This window comes from Gymnodraco acuticeps, unplaced genomic scaffold (genome assembly GCF_902827175.1).
Source record: "Gymnodraco acuticeps unplaced genomic scaffold, fGymAcu1.1, whole genome shotgun sequence".
Classification (NCBI taxonomy): Eukaryota; Metazoa; Chordata; class Actinopteri; order Perciformes; family Bathydraconidae; genus Gymnodraco; species Gymnodraco acuticeps.
Genome location: NW_022991180.1, coordinates 4933090 through 4948924, shown reverse-complemented (window position 1 = coordinate 4948924; position 15835 = coordinate 4933090). Strand labels below are relative to the sequence as shown.

Sequence of the window (15835 nt, the reverse complement as noted above, 5' to 3'; positions counted from 1 at the left end):
TTGTGTTCATCTACGATTCTGCACATAATTTTTTAGGGCTGAAAAGGGAAGCTTCTTCAAACATTAACCATAGTCAATGCAACCTTTCCCCTTAACGGTGCATACAAGAAGACGAGCCTACCGGTGCAGAATTGAAGCACAGATTAATTGCGACTCTGCTACATTTACATGCATCTCTTTGTTGTATTTTGTATCACTATAGTAACCTGATCTACATAAAGTACATATGTTAGCATGTTGTAGTTGTGTAGGTCACAAACACCGTCAATGCTTCCCAAAACTGGAGGAGTTAGAGAGACTAAGAGCGAGGAGGCTTGGATGTCCTCTCCAGCAGCGCAGATGTCACTAAATAAAATATTTCATAATCCTGCCCAATTCCTCTAATCACCATGACAACAGGCAGCAGGGAGCCGGAGAGTGGTGGTGTGTGGACCCCCTCCCTCCTTCCTCCTTTCCTCTTTTTCCTTCTCCCTCTTTTTAGTGGAATTTGGGTCCTCACTGTTCTCCTCGATCTCACACCTAAAGGAAACATTGATTTTAGATGGAGTTAGTTTACTGGCTCATCGTGACAATCCATCAGTCCATCAGTGACTCTTTCATCAATACTGACACAGTTCTAGCCTCCAGCTGTTATTTGTTTGCCTCTTTTCTACCTGAAGGGCATCACGATGGAGGGAGGGGGGGGGGGGGGGGCAAAGATAGAAACCCAAATACTCAAAGGACAAACCTCGAGACGACCTCAAGTTTGAATCTTTCCATTTAATACCTGATGATTTCCTTCAGCGTCAGTGTGTACATGGTGTAAAGTGTGCAGAGACACACACACTGCCGGCCCCTGAACGATGATAGGATAATGGAGGTGATGACCTCATGGGGTGAAAGGACCTGTTGCCTGGTAACAGAGTGGATAACAGCCAGAGAGGGGTGTATTCATATCACCAGCGTTGTGTGTGTGTTAGGGCTGCTCAATTAATCGTATTGTAATCGCAATTACGATTATGGCTTGCAAGGATACGAAAACAACGTAATCGAAATATAACGATTATTTTTTTATTCTTATTATTAATCTTTTTTTTTTTTGTTATTAATTTTATTTTATTTTTTTTCAGTTGAGTTATACTTAAAGTTCAGGGTAATCAACTGTTAAAAACATACTGTTCACATTTTTTTTCTCCAATAAATTGATGTTTTCAAAGTAAATGGATAATCGTTTTTAATAATCGTGATATCAATTATTGACCCAAATAATCGAGATTATGATTTTTGCCATAATCGAGCATCCCTAGTGTGTGTATGTGTGTGTGAATGAATGTGTGTGTGATATTGCCCAGTGTTGCCAGGTAAGGGAGACGATGATAGTTTTAACACACTTTGGCGTGTGTGTAGTAGTGTGTGTGTGTGTGTGTGTGTCACTGATTCAGGCGCGCACAGGTAAAACACAGTCCCAGGCTGTGTTAACACTTCCTGCTGCGGGATGCTTTTCCTACATTTCACTGTTTCTTCTGCGGCTCGCTGACTGTGTGTGCCACTTATAAATAATTAACTCCCCCCCCCCCCCCCCCCCCCCCTTTCTCTCTGTCCTCCCCTCTGCAGGTATTCGGCCCCAGATTATGAACGGGCCTATGCACCCGCGCCCCCTGGTGGCGCTGCTGGACGGGCGCGACTGCACCGTGGAGATGCCCATCCTCAAAGACCTGGCCACCGTGGCTTTCTGTGACGCCCAGTCCACACAGGAGATACATGAGAAGGTACAATAATAACTTTCAGAATGCTCCCTTTTTCACCTGTATGTTAGGAGAAGTAAACAACTTCAATTCTTTAAATAACAGGATTCCACCCCTTTATTTTTATATCTTAACATTTAAACAAACTGTAGCACTGACCTTTTAACCCCTAATAAAAACAGACCACTGTTCTGGGATGGTTCGTCAAAGTCCTAAATCTCAAATGTTTGCCACGAATGCTCCTTATTTATAATCTCATTTAAGCAGCCTTTGTTTATGCATGTAATTAACTTGAATTAGTTTGTGTTAATTGTATGTTTACTTAACTTGGCTTCAAGCAGTCTGTTTCTTTAAGACGTCAAGTATAGAGTAGAGTGGATATATTTAAAATCCTCTCCACTACTGAATAGAGAAGGGGGTAAAATAAAATATATAATTGCACATGTCTGAAATAATTCACTCAATGATTTGTTAAAGAAATACAATTTAGAAAATGCATAGAATGGAATAAGAAATAAAATAAACACAAACTGTATTAAATTCTAATGTTAAATGTGTTTTAAAGCATAGAGAAACTTGAATACAATTTGAATATATAAAAAAGAAAGATTTAAGCGAAGTTTTCAGTTTGAGTTACATGCAACACTTCCTTTTGCTGTCCCTCACACAGAGCTCACTTTCCCTCAACACAGGTTATTTGTAGCCAATGTGTGCTCTTGCTTTACCACTCTTCTTTTCATTTATCAAACAAAGAAGATGTGCAGACAGGATGTAAAGCAGTGTTTGTACGTTTTAATAAGCAGTATATGTTTGGAAAATGTCAGACTATGTAATGTATTACTCTTTAGCAACACCATCAGTCTGTGTTCATCTCTGCAGTAACAGTTGTACTGTGGTAGTAAGGCAAGGCAAGGCAAGTTTATTTATATAGCACTTTTCTGTACGCGACAATTCAAAGTGCTTTACAAAACAAATGTTGTAGAGGCAGTGTGTGCTGGGAGCAGACACACACACACACACACACACACACACACACACACACACACACACACACACACACACACACACACACACTGATATGGACATAATATGAACTTTGACTGTGACTCTGGAATAATTTGTCCTCAGTTGAGTGCAGGAGAGTCGTCTTGTTTCTCCTTCTGCGTCTCCTCCTCTGTGATGCTTTAATAATATTTCAGCCCACTGGCTTGTTCCACTCTCCCAGTTCAATTCTAATGGTTTCATCACTGACTGTAATCCCACTGGGTGCTGAAGTGCTGCTTTGTTAAATAAGGAGGAGGAGGCTGGTAATAGTAAGGCAGCATGATTGTTCTGAGCCAGAGTGGGTGAAACATTTGTCTTATTTTACTGCCGATACACTGAACCCAGTCAGGAGCAATTTTACAATCAAAGCCGCAGGGTCTGTTACACATATAAAGAGAATAGGAAGGGTAACACTTCAAGATGTATTCATTTAGTGAAAATGATTCCTTACAGCACATTCTCCAAATATTTGGTGAATTTGATATGCAATGTAAAAGTAGTCAGATTAACTTTTGTGCCAATATAATCATTTATATGTCAAATGCAAAGTTAATATTGTAATTTTCTGCTTATAACACTTTAGTTCTTCCTTGCACACACACACACACACACACACACACACACACACACACACACACCACACACCACACACACACACACACCACACACACACACACACACACCACACACACACACACACACACCACACACACACACACACGGCAATCTCTGTTCAGTAAGATGCTCTTGTGGTGAATACATTACAAATACTGAGTACCCATCTGGGAGAAGAGATGTTGGCAGCGTTCCCACAACTATAACTGCACAGCAGAGGGTACAGATGGGGCACCACACACACACACACACACGCACACGCACACGCACACGCACACGCACACGCACACGCACACGCACACACAGACACACAGACTTGCCAACAACCTCACTGCAAGTTTTAGTGGTGAAGTAATGCTCACACATGATGGGTATATAAACAGACCCAAGCACACTGCTGTCTTTTTGCATGCACTGCCTGGAAGTGAGCAGATGCAGTGATTAAGGAATCTGTCACTCAACGATTCAGAGGAGAATTTAACAATTTACTTGTGAGCCTAAAGTGCACAACTGTAAGCCAGAGTTCAGCTGAAAGAGAGTTGTGGCCCCGGTTGAGTACACCTTAAAGGAAATGTATTACAAGAGCTTTTGGTCTATGAACTAATCCAGTTTTGTCCTTGGAAAAGACTCAGAAAATTGAAGTAGGATAGAAACAAAGTGTGTTGTTTTTAAAGTGTCGTTGTATCAGAAACCACTCTTCTCAAGTGCAGCTGTTAAGTTAAATTGCTCAAAAAAGCTCAACCAATGTTTTAAGATGTAATTGTGAAAATGATGGGTATCTCACTCATGCACAAATCACACGATCAATCTAGAGTAAGGAACATTTTGTGATACATAAATGGCAGTTTTTCTGACACCCTTGGGCTTTATTTGCTATTTGAAAGTGTATGATGGACTGGAGAGATTGAATCACAAAGAGAGAGAATTAGAGGGGTTGTGTTTTATGTGTCCTTATTGTGCTGTGTTTTGAATAACTCTTACATATATGAACAATAAGAAAGATATACATCTATAAAATGATGTTTCTGGACTTTCTGTGATTCCCTCCACCCAAAGCAGGTTACCCCCAATCTGTCCTCAATAGCTAAGGCTTTTAAGAACCATATTAGGTGGAAGGAGATCATAGATGTGTGATAATAATAAAAAAAGCTAATAATGTGAAAAATAGTTTGTCTTTGTTGAAGCTTTTAGGCATAACTTTTATGGTAAATTTAAATATTTTGTGAAGCCGGCTATTGATTAACTTAGCATAATGACTGAAAACATGGGGTAACAGCTAGCCTGGCGCTCTTCAAAGCTAAATAATACCAACACACATGAACCGACCTAATTTATAGCTATTTGTATACCTTCACACTATGTCACTACCTCTGAATCCACAAATCAATCCCCATGTTCAAGTATTTTGTTAAAGCTTTCAAAATATTCCATTGCGCTGGTGTAGAATAAGTGTACTGTGAGGCCATACTCACAGACCTTATGTGCTTTGCATTATTCATGATCCCTTGCTGTAGGTAATAGCCTTGTGAAAAACAATGTAAAGATGCACTGTGGCATGCCAGATGAGTTATTCAACTAATTATCACACAAAACAAAACCCATTTTCTCTCTTTTTCCACTTCATGTAAACTCTCCGCTTGTGTTCATGTGATTTTTAGTGAATTTTCCAGCATCGTCTCCAGCCAAGCCTGCTGCTGGGCCTGCTTCTCTAAAGTAATGAGATAAATGCATGGAGAGAGCTTTAACCTTGAATTTAGCATCTGGCTCTCACTACAACAAGCTCCAATACAAATGTTGCATGGTAATTCAAGGCTATGCTAATCTGGCTCGGTTAGGTTCATTCAGTGAGCGGGTTGTGAATTCTAACGTGTGATTTAGCGGCCGTGGCGTGCGGCGGCAGCTACTTTCTGATTCTCTCCGGGTTCCTCAGCAGCTGTCCGTCTACTTTATGGTCCTGCCTGCATCTACTTCAGCTGTGTTTGTCTACAGTCTGAATGAATGGATTGTGACAAAAGGCAGCTTTGGCGAAAGCACTCATTATAAACACACAGACAGGCACTCATATTTCAGGGCTCACATAAACAATCAATTTGCATTTAGATGAAGAAAAAGGGGATGTAAAGCTGCAGGAAAATGTGAGGTGGTGAATGCTCTCCGATTCAATTCATACATAATGTTGCAGGAATTTGAATATCGGGATGATACTGATTAAATAATGACTGATCATAATGTGAATGCAGATTGACTCCTAAAGGCTGTTAATGATTGTTGATGATGTAATGAGACAGTGATGATGAGGATGTCCCTCAGGTGCTGAATGAGGCCGTGGGGGCCATGATGTACCACACCATCACCCTGACCAGAGAGGACCTGGAGAAGTTCAAGTCGCTGCGCATCATCATCCGCATCGGCAGCGGCTACGACAACATCGACATCAAGGCTGCCGGGGACCTGGGTGAGACTGAGGGGCAAGCAGACACAGAGCAGGAGGATAGATGTAGAGCAGGGGTGTCAAACTCAAGGCCCGGGGGCCAAATCCGGCCCGCGACTTCATTTCATGTGGCCCCACAAGAGCTTGCAAATAATATAATATGTTTGTAATACGGTTACATGGCGATTTACAGAAGCACGTTGCCCATAAACTACATGTCCCACAATGCATCTCAAATTTGAATTGTTTTCTTCTAAATATGCATTTTTTCTCAGAATTGACTTTTTTTTCAAAATGTCTTTTAAAATCATTTTGTGACGTTCTCACAATCAGAATCAAGTCTATTGGAATTTGCTCTGGTATCTGCTGGTGCGAACATAAACAATCTGAAAAAAATAAGTAGGTAGAAAAAAAGAATAAATATATATAATGATAATAAAAAAATAAGTATTTTTAAGAAACTATTTAGCATTAAAAAAGGATGCTAAAGACAAGTATTACACCAAATGTAAACGTAACTATACAAATAACCTTAAAAGCTAAGTAAATAAAAACACCTCGGACAATGAGTGTGTATAGCAAACTACAGTGTATTATATTTTAAGGTGAAGAAAATACTGAGAATAAGGAACAATGTAACTGTAGGACAATATGACATAAAACATTTCAGGGTATTTTTTTGTTCGTTTTTCCCGCGGTGAAAGTTTCTTAGTATTACAAAAAAAGGGATAGTCATCTCTTAACATAATTCTACCAATTTTCCCTCTATTGGAAATGTAACGGAACAAGTTTTTTTTTGAAAGAACGATATTTAACAAATGACAGGTGTTGATGGACTCCAAATAATATTTTTTTTTAAATCGGAATAGTCCTATAATGTAGATCATTTAGTAAATGTAATGTGCTTGATTTGAAGACTTGCTGTTCGGTGCTTTTTAACCTTTTATTTGACTATTTCAAGGTTTTTCTTTCCCTGTGAAACGGAGGTAGCACAACTATCAACACCTGGAATAATATAACAATACCATTTTTAGACTGAGGGATGACAAAAGTTGTTGAGAAATGTTTAAAACTAAGGGTTTTTCAGAAGTAATCCTATACTGAGAATATTGAAGTAGTTGGGGTCATATCTGCCAATATGGCTTATTCATTCACTCCTGCATGATAATAAAAAAAGAATAAATTAACAAAAATGATGCATTATGGATAAGAACAGTGCACTTTTGGATGGGGGCCAAAGCAAACTCCGCTTGCTATTGACTTAACATAAATAACATATGTAACAGGAATGATTGCATACTGTAAACAGAATATGTAATGGCGCTGTTTGTAAATGCAGAGCAGATGCTCCAACTGATATGAAACTCTCACTCTGATTCCCATTTGGCCCCTCCGGCATATGTTTGTATGAGAGCAGGATTTAGTGTGATGTCCTAATTATCGTCGTTTGTGCTAATTCATCTTTGTGCGCTGACGTGCATGTTTTAAGAAATGTTCTTTTCATGGCCATAATTAGCTATTGTAATTATCCTCTTCAGTTTCATACACAGTGCATTTTTATTTTGTAGAGGGTCATAAAGAAATAATTTTCCTGTCAATGACTTTCTGAACTAAAAAACGACTAGATTATGCCCTCTTGAAAACAGCTTCTGTACTTAGAATCAACTATTAAATCTGTAGAGTAGTTAAGTTACTAGTCATTTGAAGTACCTATGTTTCATCCCTTTATCTTCATTGCTTCTCTTTTCCAGGCATTGCGGTGTGTAACATCCCCTCAGCGGCGGTAGAAGAGACAGCAGACTCAACACTTTGTCACATCCTCAACCTGTACCGGCGGAACACCTGGCTGTACCAGGCTCTCCGGGAGGGCACGCGGGTCCAGAGCGTGGAGCAGATCAGGGAGGTGGCGTCGGGGGCGGCGAGGATCAGAGGAGAGACGCTCGGCCTCATCGGATTTGGTGAGCTTCTTTTTAGATTTTAAACAATTTTTAAATGTATCTTAATTTAACTGGCTTAATCACATTGCGAGGTGAAATATGAATTTGTTGTTCTTAAGTTGTCAGATTGTTTACTCAGTGTACTTGTTTTTTTCAATAGTGCTGCACATAAATGTTGTTTTTAATACAGACTAATGTTATGTAATTTTCATAGCTTTTAGTCTGTTAAATGCCATAAAAAGTGAATTTGAATTTCTAACTTTGTGAAGCAAGACTTAACTACAAGGCTGACGTCATGTTTAGCAGGTACAGACTCATGTTTAACGTGGTAAAACCCAATTAGCGTAGTGGGTCAGGATGCTAACATTTGCTAATAAGCATTTAACACAAAACACAGAGAAATGGTGTTAGCATTATGTGTATTTATTTCGTCATAAACCAAGTATAGAAAAATATAAATGTGTTTCTGATGATGAATGTTTTAAACTACTGAGTACTTGGCATCTTTACTCGCAAATTTTTTTTTATTATAAAAAAACCCGATTTGTTTCGATCTGTCAAATATCTCAATAAATAATTCTGTTTAGGGATTCATTAATACTGAAATAATTCTGCAGTTCCAGGCTTTCATAATAGAATAAGCTTCAGCAGCCGATTATTATTATGATCAAATAATCAAATGATTTAGATTTTTTAAACAGATGTGTTTTGTTCTGCTTTCCCCCCCCCCTCCACCACATTAGATACATTTTCTGCCATGGCCATTACTGTACTGTGAATTCACCCTATACACTACTTTTTTGTAGGATATTGAAGCCAGTCCAGGACTCTGATCTAATCAATCTAAAATAATTAGTATTAAAATGTTTAGAACATCTGAATTATCTCTGAATCCGTGCTTCCTTTCCTTCTGGTGACTCCATCAGGTCGCTCGGGCCAGGCGGTGGCGATCCGGGCGAAGGCGTTCGGCTTCAACGTGATCTTCTACGACCCGTACATCCAGGACGGGCTGGAGCGCTCGCTGGGCGTTCAGCGGGTCTACACGCTGCAGGACCTGCTCTACCAGAGCGACTGCGTGTCCCTGCACTGCAACCTGAACGAACACAACCACCACCTCATCAACGACTTCACCATCAAACAGGTAAGGGTGCTGAACAAGCAGAAAAAAGATAATTGTATATCTCTCTGACATGAAGTGACGGAAGAAAGGAAACTGTGGCGGCTCAATTTACAGTCCAGTAAGCTTGGCTGTAAGCTGCGACGCGTTTTCAATGAGAAAGTCCATACTGAAGTAAGATAGTTTGACGATATTTAATAAACAAAATCAAAACACAGTAACTATAGGGACAAAAACGGTCAACAGAAAAAATGACAGCACAAGCTCACCCTCTGTCATCTGCACTCGACATGAAACAGGGGACCCACACAAACCACACTCATGTGACAATTACCGGAAGTGCTCAACAAACAAATAAAAGTGACGTAAACAAATAATAATAAACTCAGACTAAGTAGCATTTGGTACCTACAGAAACTGAACATCGTCTAAGAAACTGACAGAACCTGCAACTTATTAAAACCATATAAACCTCAAATGGCAGAAGCTCTTCTCATTCCCCTCCATAGCAAGCTGCACATTCTCCTCACTCGGCTAATGATTCCCGGGGATCGGTAGCACGGCTTTAACCCAGCGGACTTGCAGAAGACTTGGCCTGCCACTAACATTCCCCGGCTGCCAGCGCTCCTCTGTCCAATTATAGGCTGTTTAAACAACCTTTTAATGAGTGGTAAGATACTGAGAGAAACAAAGAGACACAGAAAACCTCTGTGGATCCAGAATGAGAGGGGTGTACATACGGGGGTGGATGGTGGAGCGTCATTGTCTGCGATGTAGTGGGAAGATTCACTGTAATCAGTCTGTTCTTCCTCACAGTTTCATAACTCTCAGGTCAGCGTGACACACACATGCCAGTGTGTGTGTGTGTGTGTGTGTGTGTGTGTGTGTGTGTGTGTGTGTGTGTGTGTGTGTGTGTGTGTGTGTGTGTGTGTGTGTGTGTGTGTGTGTGTGTGGTGTGTGTGTGTGTGTGTGTGTGTGTGTGTGTGTGTGTGTGTGTGTGTGTGGGGGTGTGTGTTGTGTGTGTGTGTGTGTGTGTGTGTGTTTGTGTGTGTGTGTGTGTTGTGTGTTTGTGTGTGTGTGTGTGTGTGTGTGTGTGTGTGTGTGTGTGTGTGTGTGTGTGTGTGTTAAACCAGCCAAGTATAACGACTGTCACATTGAATAAAATATGAATCATATCCTTTTTCTTTTAGTGAAAATTATTATAATCATTTTGACATACAGTAATCTGACATTCCTTATATTAAAAACCAGGAAACATAAGATTACCTCAGCAGTTAGATGGCATAAGAGTTTACATTTTCCCCGCAATGCAATCTGACATAGTTTGTTTTCAGAGTCCATGATATGTTTATGCAGCACCCCCCATCTATTGTGAGTTGCCTACAATGCAGTCAGTGACGAGCTGAGGAATGCTATGGAGCAGCCAAGTGGTGAATCAGCAGCTAAGCTAACCACAGCATGCACTTTAACCCCCCAGTGTAATAGTTTATAGGCTTTAAGGATCAGCTCATCTCACATGATAAACACAAGAAACCCTCTCGAGTTATCCTCTTCGTCTCTGAGTCTGAAGCACTGCTGCCACCTGGAGGACACAAATGGAAATGTTAACATACAGTATATACTACTGAGACTTACTGCTGTGCTGTCACTGTCTCTAATTCCTAATTCATGTATACTTGTTGTATATGTTCTACTCTTAGTCCTCTTAAACTAGTTTTATACACCTCATGTTTCTTTTAAACTTGTTTTTAATTTCTACTTCTGTATTTATCTGTACTTTCTTAGTGCTGCTGTAACACCTGCATTTCCTATATGGAGATAAAGAAGTCTTATCATATCTTGAATTTGACTGCTATTTGAGTTAAATTCAGTAGTCTTATAAATATGTAAGATTTTAAAGCTGCTTTTAAAAAATCACTTACATGCTCGCTTCCTGAATAAAGAGCCTCTGTGAAGATGAAAGTCTAGTTGACATTTAAATGTCAACTGTCTTTGAAAAGCCTTTTGTACTCTTGCCGTTCTTTTATTGTAAGTGTTTGTCTGGCGCTGTGTGTGTCTTCCCACGCAGCGTTTAGAGGATGACAGCCCTTCTGCAATCTCACAGCCACACGTGTTGATGTCTGGAGTTATTGTGAGTGTTTCTGCTGTGTGTGTTTGCAGATGCGTCAAGGGGCTTTCTTGGTCAACTCGGCACGGGGGGGTCTGGTGGATGAGAAAGCTTTGGCTCAGGCCCTGAAGGAAGGCCGGATACGGGGGGCCGCCTTGGACGTCCACGAGTCGGAGCCTTTCAGGTGATTCAACTGACTGTTAAAACATATTTTAGTATTTCATCGCTAGAATCGCTCATTTATAGGACATAGCGACTCCTAATAGACCCTAATAAGTGACGGAAATGGATGCCCAAATCTAAATGAAATCAAAACAATCTTGTTAGAAAAATACTTTCTTTTTCATCTCTTATTTACTTTTTTCTCTCCATATTTCTGTTGAGCAGTTTTTTCCCAAGGTCCTCTGAAGGACGCCCCCAACTTGATCTGCACCCCCCACACCGCCTGGTACAGCGAGCAGGCATCACTGGAGATGAGAGAGGCCGCCGCCACAGAAATACGCAGAGCCATCACTGGTACACTGACTTCTCTAAATGCATTTCACATTTAAGCTGCAGTCCAAAAAGTATGGCATAGGTATTTTCCTTATCCTCCATCATGACGTCAAAAGAAACATCTGTAAGATAATTCATGAAGACTTAGGAAAAGACAACCATGGTGTTAAGGGAGTACAACTGCTCTTACACTATGATAATTATGTGATGATGGATTTAATGTTTCTTTTTTGAAAAAAAAGCATTATTTACAACACAAAGTAAGGTATCCTGTCCAAAAAAGAATCAAACCTTTACAACTAAACAGCCACAGCACATGAGGTTAATGGTTAGGTTGACTTTGAATTTTGTTGCAACAAGGAGTTGTTGGACGGCATTATCCCCTGTTCTTGGATAATAGATGGTCCAGTGTACCCTATGCTAAAGGAGATTTAAAAAAAGGAAGCTTTGTACCACCAGCTTTGTATTTGTATTCTTTGTACCACCAGCTTTGTATTTCCTAAACGTAGGAAGCTGCCTTATAGATACTTATAGATACTTCCAACATGTTTTACCCAGTTAGAAACATTCCTAAGCAAAAATAGTTTTTGACTGGAGCCATAGATTTCGTTTTTTCATCTCACCAATGTTTTGTCTTGCTCCGACCCAGGCCGTATTCCTGACAGCCTCCGAAACTGCGTCAACAAAGAGTTCTTTGTCACCTCGGCCCCCTGGGGAATGATGGAGCAGCAGCAGCAGCAGCAGCAGCAGCAGCAGCAGCAGCCTCAAGTTCACCCTGAGATGAACGGTGCCGCCTACAGGTAGGGGGGGGGGGGACAGGAGACCACCTGAGAGACATGAGCACCTGCCGTAGATCAGGCTTAGACTAGATGTTCTTATGTGTGTCACAATTCTTTATTCTTGAAATTTAGCCTGGGTCCTAGTTTTTGTGGCGTATTAATACATAGTAGTTGGCCCAAATGAATGAATCCCTTGTTCAGTTTAGGCTTTTGGTTTCTCAGTCTCTATATTGTCTCAACCAGAATGAACTGCTTTTCTCACACAGCCAAATGAACCGAACCATGGTACAGGCCATAGCAACGGGGGGAATGCAGGACAAATTATATACCTAATTCTCAACCAGGTAAATGAAAACTACCACTGCTGGCACACAGGCCAAAGCAAATGAATACCATCATTAATATAAACCAAATCCCATTTAAATCTGTGGCCCCTTTTCCTGCTTTACACTCTTGACCCACATGTCCTGAAACCCACTGTACCCTGCCTCTCATCGATTCCCTAAACACAACCAAGGGTTCACACACATGTTCAGCTAGGGATGACACACCTGATATAAGGAGTAGAAAAAGTAAAAATCTAAATAATGCACTTTTTTTCCTTGTTTTTTTTACAACTGTAATTTTGAAGTGACAGGTTACGAACAAAATTGTGGAGTTTTTTCAGAAAGAGTTATGTCACTACATCTAAGAAAGAAAGGAAGTGAAATTCTGAAACTTTGCGTCTTGCTGAGGGTTTTATTTGCAGTGACAGCCCCTTCCCTGACACTTTTCCTTTCAGCTCTCTGTATGTAGGAATCAGTTCACCCAAATGATGAAAACATATCTCACTAGGGACACTATTTGTAAAGAGATATCACTTATTATTGTTTTAATGTCTTGCATCTATACCATAAATCAACTAAATTCAGCAGAGATCTTAAGAGCTGAGCAAACTAAATCTGAGCTATCTGCAAGGTAAGGAAAGTGAGGAATCATGTTTTATCATTTGGGTGAATGACCCTTAAGAGTCCTTCCTTACACCAGATTTGGACCTCTTACATCATGTATTGCCTCTATGCGGCAGAGCTCCCTGACATGTTTAACTTTGTCCCTTTTTAAAATGTGTTTTGATTCAATGTAAGGCTCTTTAAGTACAACATTATATTTGAATAAATACCATTGATCAGATTTCATGTGTTGATTCTGTATTTGTTTTATTAGCTGTCACTATAAAGCCTCACTTCACACAGTAACGATCAGGTGCAAAAAAAGGTTGTCCAACTTTGTGGTGGTTTCCCTCTGCTCTTCATCACGCCAGCTGATCCTCTCCTCTCCCTCCCCAGGTTCCCTCCCGGTGTGGTGGGCGTGGCCCCCGGCGGGATCCCCGGACCGATGGAGGGGTTGGTGCCTGGGGGGGTGCCCATCGCCCATACCCTGCCCCCCGGTACCCATCCGTCACAGGCCCCCTCCCCCAACCGACCCTCCAAACATGGCGACCCCATGAGAGAGCACATGACTGAGCCTTAGGACTGCTGCTGTTACCGAGCAGGGGGCTGAAACCAACTTCAACAAAAAAATAAATAAAACCCAGCAACCCCACCAACCGAACCATCCGACTGTACGCTTGACTTCAGCCATCTGAACCCACCAGCAGACTGCCTGTAGGGCAACGTTTCAACAATTTATTTTGTATGAAACCACAGCCCCAGTGAGGACAGTGGACACACAGTGGTTATAACACACCTGAGATGGTTATTACACACCTGAGCTGCCACACTGAGATGGGACTGACCGTCAAACTCATGCAGATCTGAGACCTCCCCTCCCCCATATCTGTTTCTGTTCTTCGTTGATTTAAGTGATATTTTAATCTTTATTTTTGAGTATATTTCAGGGGAGATTCCTCCTAATTTCTGGGACATGTTGACATTTCCACATGCAGGATGGACATCTGACCCCCCCCCCCCCCCCTCCCTGATTTAAAGGACAAACTTGAAGCGACAGTGACTTCATAAACTTCCCCTTATTCCTCAGTTTCGCCCATTTCAGCGCAAACATGTCTTGTGTTGATTTTTTGATTTTTTACTTTCCTCTGTTTACCCTATATTCTGTGTTTATGTTGCAAGTGAATATCAGTTTGTTCTGTTCTTCAGTGTTTGAAAATGAATGAATTTACAGTTACACGTATGTTTAGCAGACCAACAGCAGAATCTGCCGTCTCCATCAGAAATCTGGACTCCATCTTTTGCTTTTTCCCTTCGTGGCTGGTGGCCCCTGAATGTAGAGCCAAGGTGTGTGCCAGGACATGTGGTTTCCAGTTCCAGAAAGAATATTTCAGCCCATTAACTCAAAAATGACCCATTGAAACCAAAAAAGGAAAAAAAGCAGACTGCCATTTGTGGTTAGATATTGTACGTTGAGTGTATAACATCAATTACATTTAGCTGTGGTATTTTCCAACGCGGCTGAACTGAGGTACCCACGATATTTGGCCTGAACAGTGTCCCAGATATCTGCACCCAAAGGACCGACAGTACGTTACAGCTCCAGTTAGCGAAGTAGGAAAAACTAAAACAGCTTACTGACTCAGGAAAAAGAAAATCTGTCCATATCGGAATTAAAAGAAAAACTGGATTCTTACTTTCCATTACTCCACCTCTTTCTCCATTGTGGTATTTTATTTTTTTTTTTATATCAAATGTACGTTTTTGATGTTCATGGTTTTCTGTTCCGTTAGATTTGTATTGCCTTGTTAAATGTTCTTATAATCATAGTCTGATGTGAGCGACCACTCCCTCTCCTCCTATAGTTTCTTCCTCTTTGTTTTTCTGCTCTAATGAAATCCAGCTGTGGTTCTCGGAGGCAGAGTGTCCTCCGTGAACAACCGCCGCCACATCATCCCTTTTAGCCCCGTGACGTTAGCAAGAGACGGCTGCTAGCAGATTGTTTGGTTTTTAGTGTGAGTATTTGTATTTGTTTCTTGTACAAGGTGAACATATAGCATACAGTGCAGCTGGAAACAATAAATAAAATGTACTGTTCTGATTGATGATTGCCTGTGTGGGATATTTGTTTGTTTTCTGGACATGTTTAACACTTGCTTAAAAAACAATTGAAAGGGGTTTCAAAGTCTGGAACTGTCAATGTCGGAAAATATTAATTGTGCAACAGGTTTTAGAAATACTGTTTCTATTAGTCCTATTTTCAACAGGATGTGTAATCCATGAGTTGTTGTATATTTGACAGACATTCAGCCTGGATCTGGCTGCTCCTTCTTGCTACGTTGCAAAATATGCCAGTCCGAAGACGACGCTTATGTCACCAAGCCGTCGCGCTGAACCACAGAAACTTCTGAATTTCCATAATAATATTCATAATAAATAGAAATAGCATTAAAATCAGATGAAAAGGTGTGTCCTGCTTGTTGAGTTAAGTAATACAACGGTGCATTGATTTGATGTCACTCGGTCACATGGCGTTGAAACTGTTGAAAATAAATTCGACATTGAACAAACAGACGGCTGTTTTTTTCCTTAAAATATTATTTTAATATAAAAGAAGCACTAAACTCCTATCGAGAGATGTATGTCTTAATTGTCCAATG

The 15835-nt window shown here is 40.6% G+C and overlaps 1 protein-coding gene across 1 annotated transcript in view; it reads left to right on the top strand.

Moving 5' to 3' along the window:
• LOC117560772 (ataxin-2 homolog) overlaps nucleotides 1-15283 on the top strand; it is a 35556-nt gene extending 20273 nt beyond the window's left edge. Inside the window, 8 exon segments of the mRNA XM_034237786.1 lie at nucleotides 1594-1748; nucleotides 5694-5838; nucleotides 7566-7772; nucleotides 8678-8892; nucleotides 11029-11159; nucleotides 11364-11491; nucleotides 12120-12270; nucleotides 13575-15283. Of these exon segments, the coding sequence (XP_034093677.1) occupies nucleotides 1594-1748; nucleotides 5694-5838; nucleotides 7566-7772; nucleotides 8678-8892; nucleotides 11029-11159; nucleotides 11364-11491; nucleotides 12120-12270; nucleotides 13575-13758 (1316 nt within the window). The 3' untranslated portion in view covers nucleotides 13759-15283.
• Nucleotides 15284-15835: the final 552 nt, after the last annotated feature.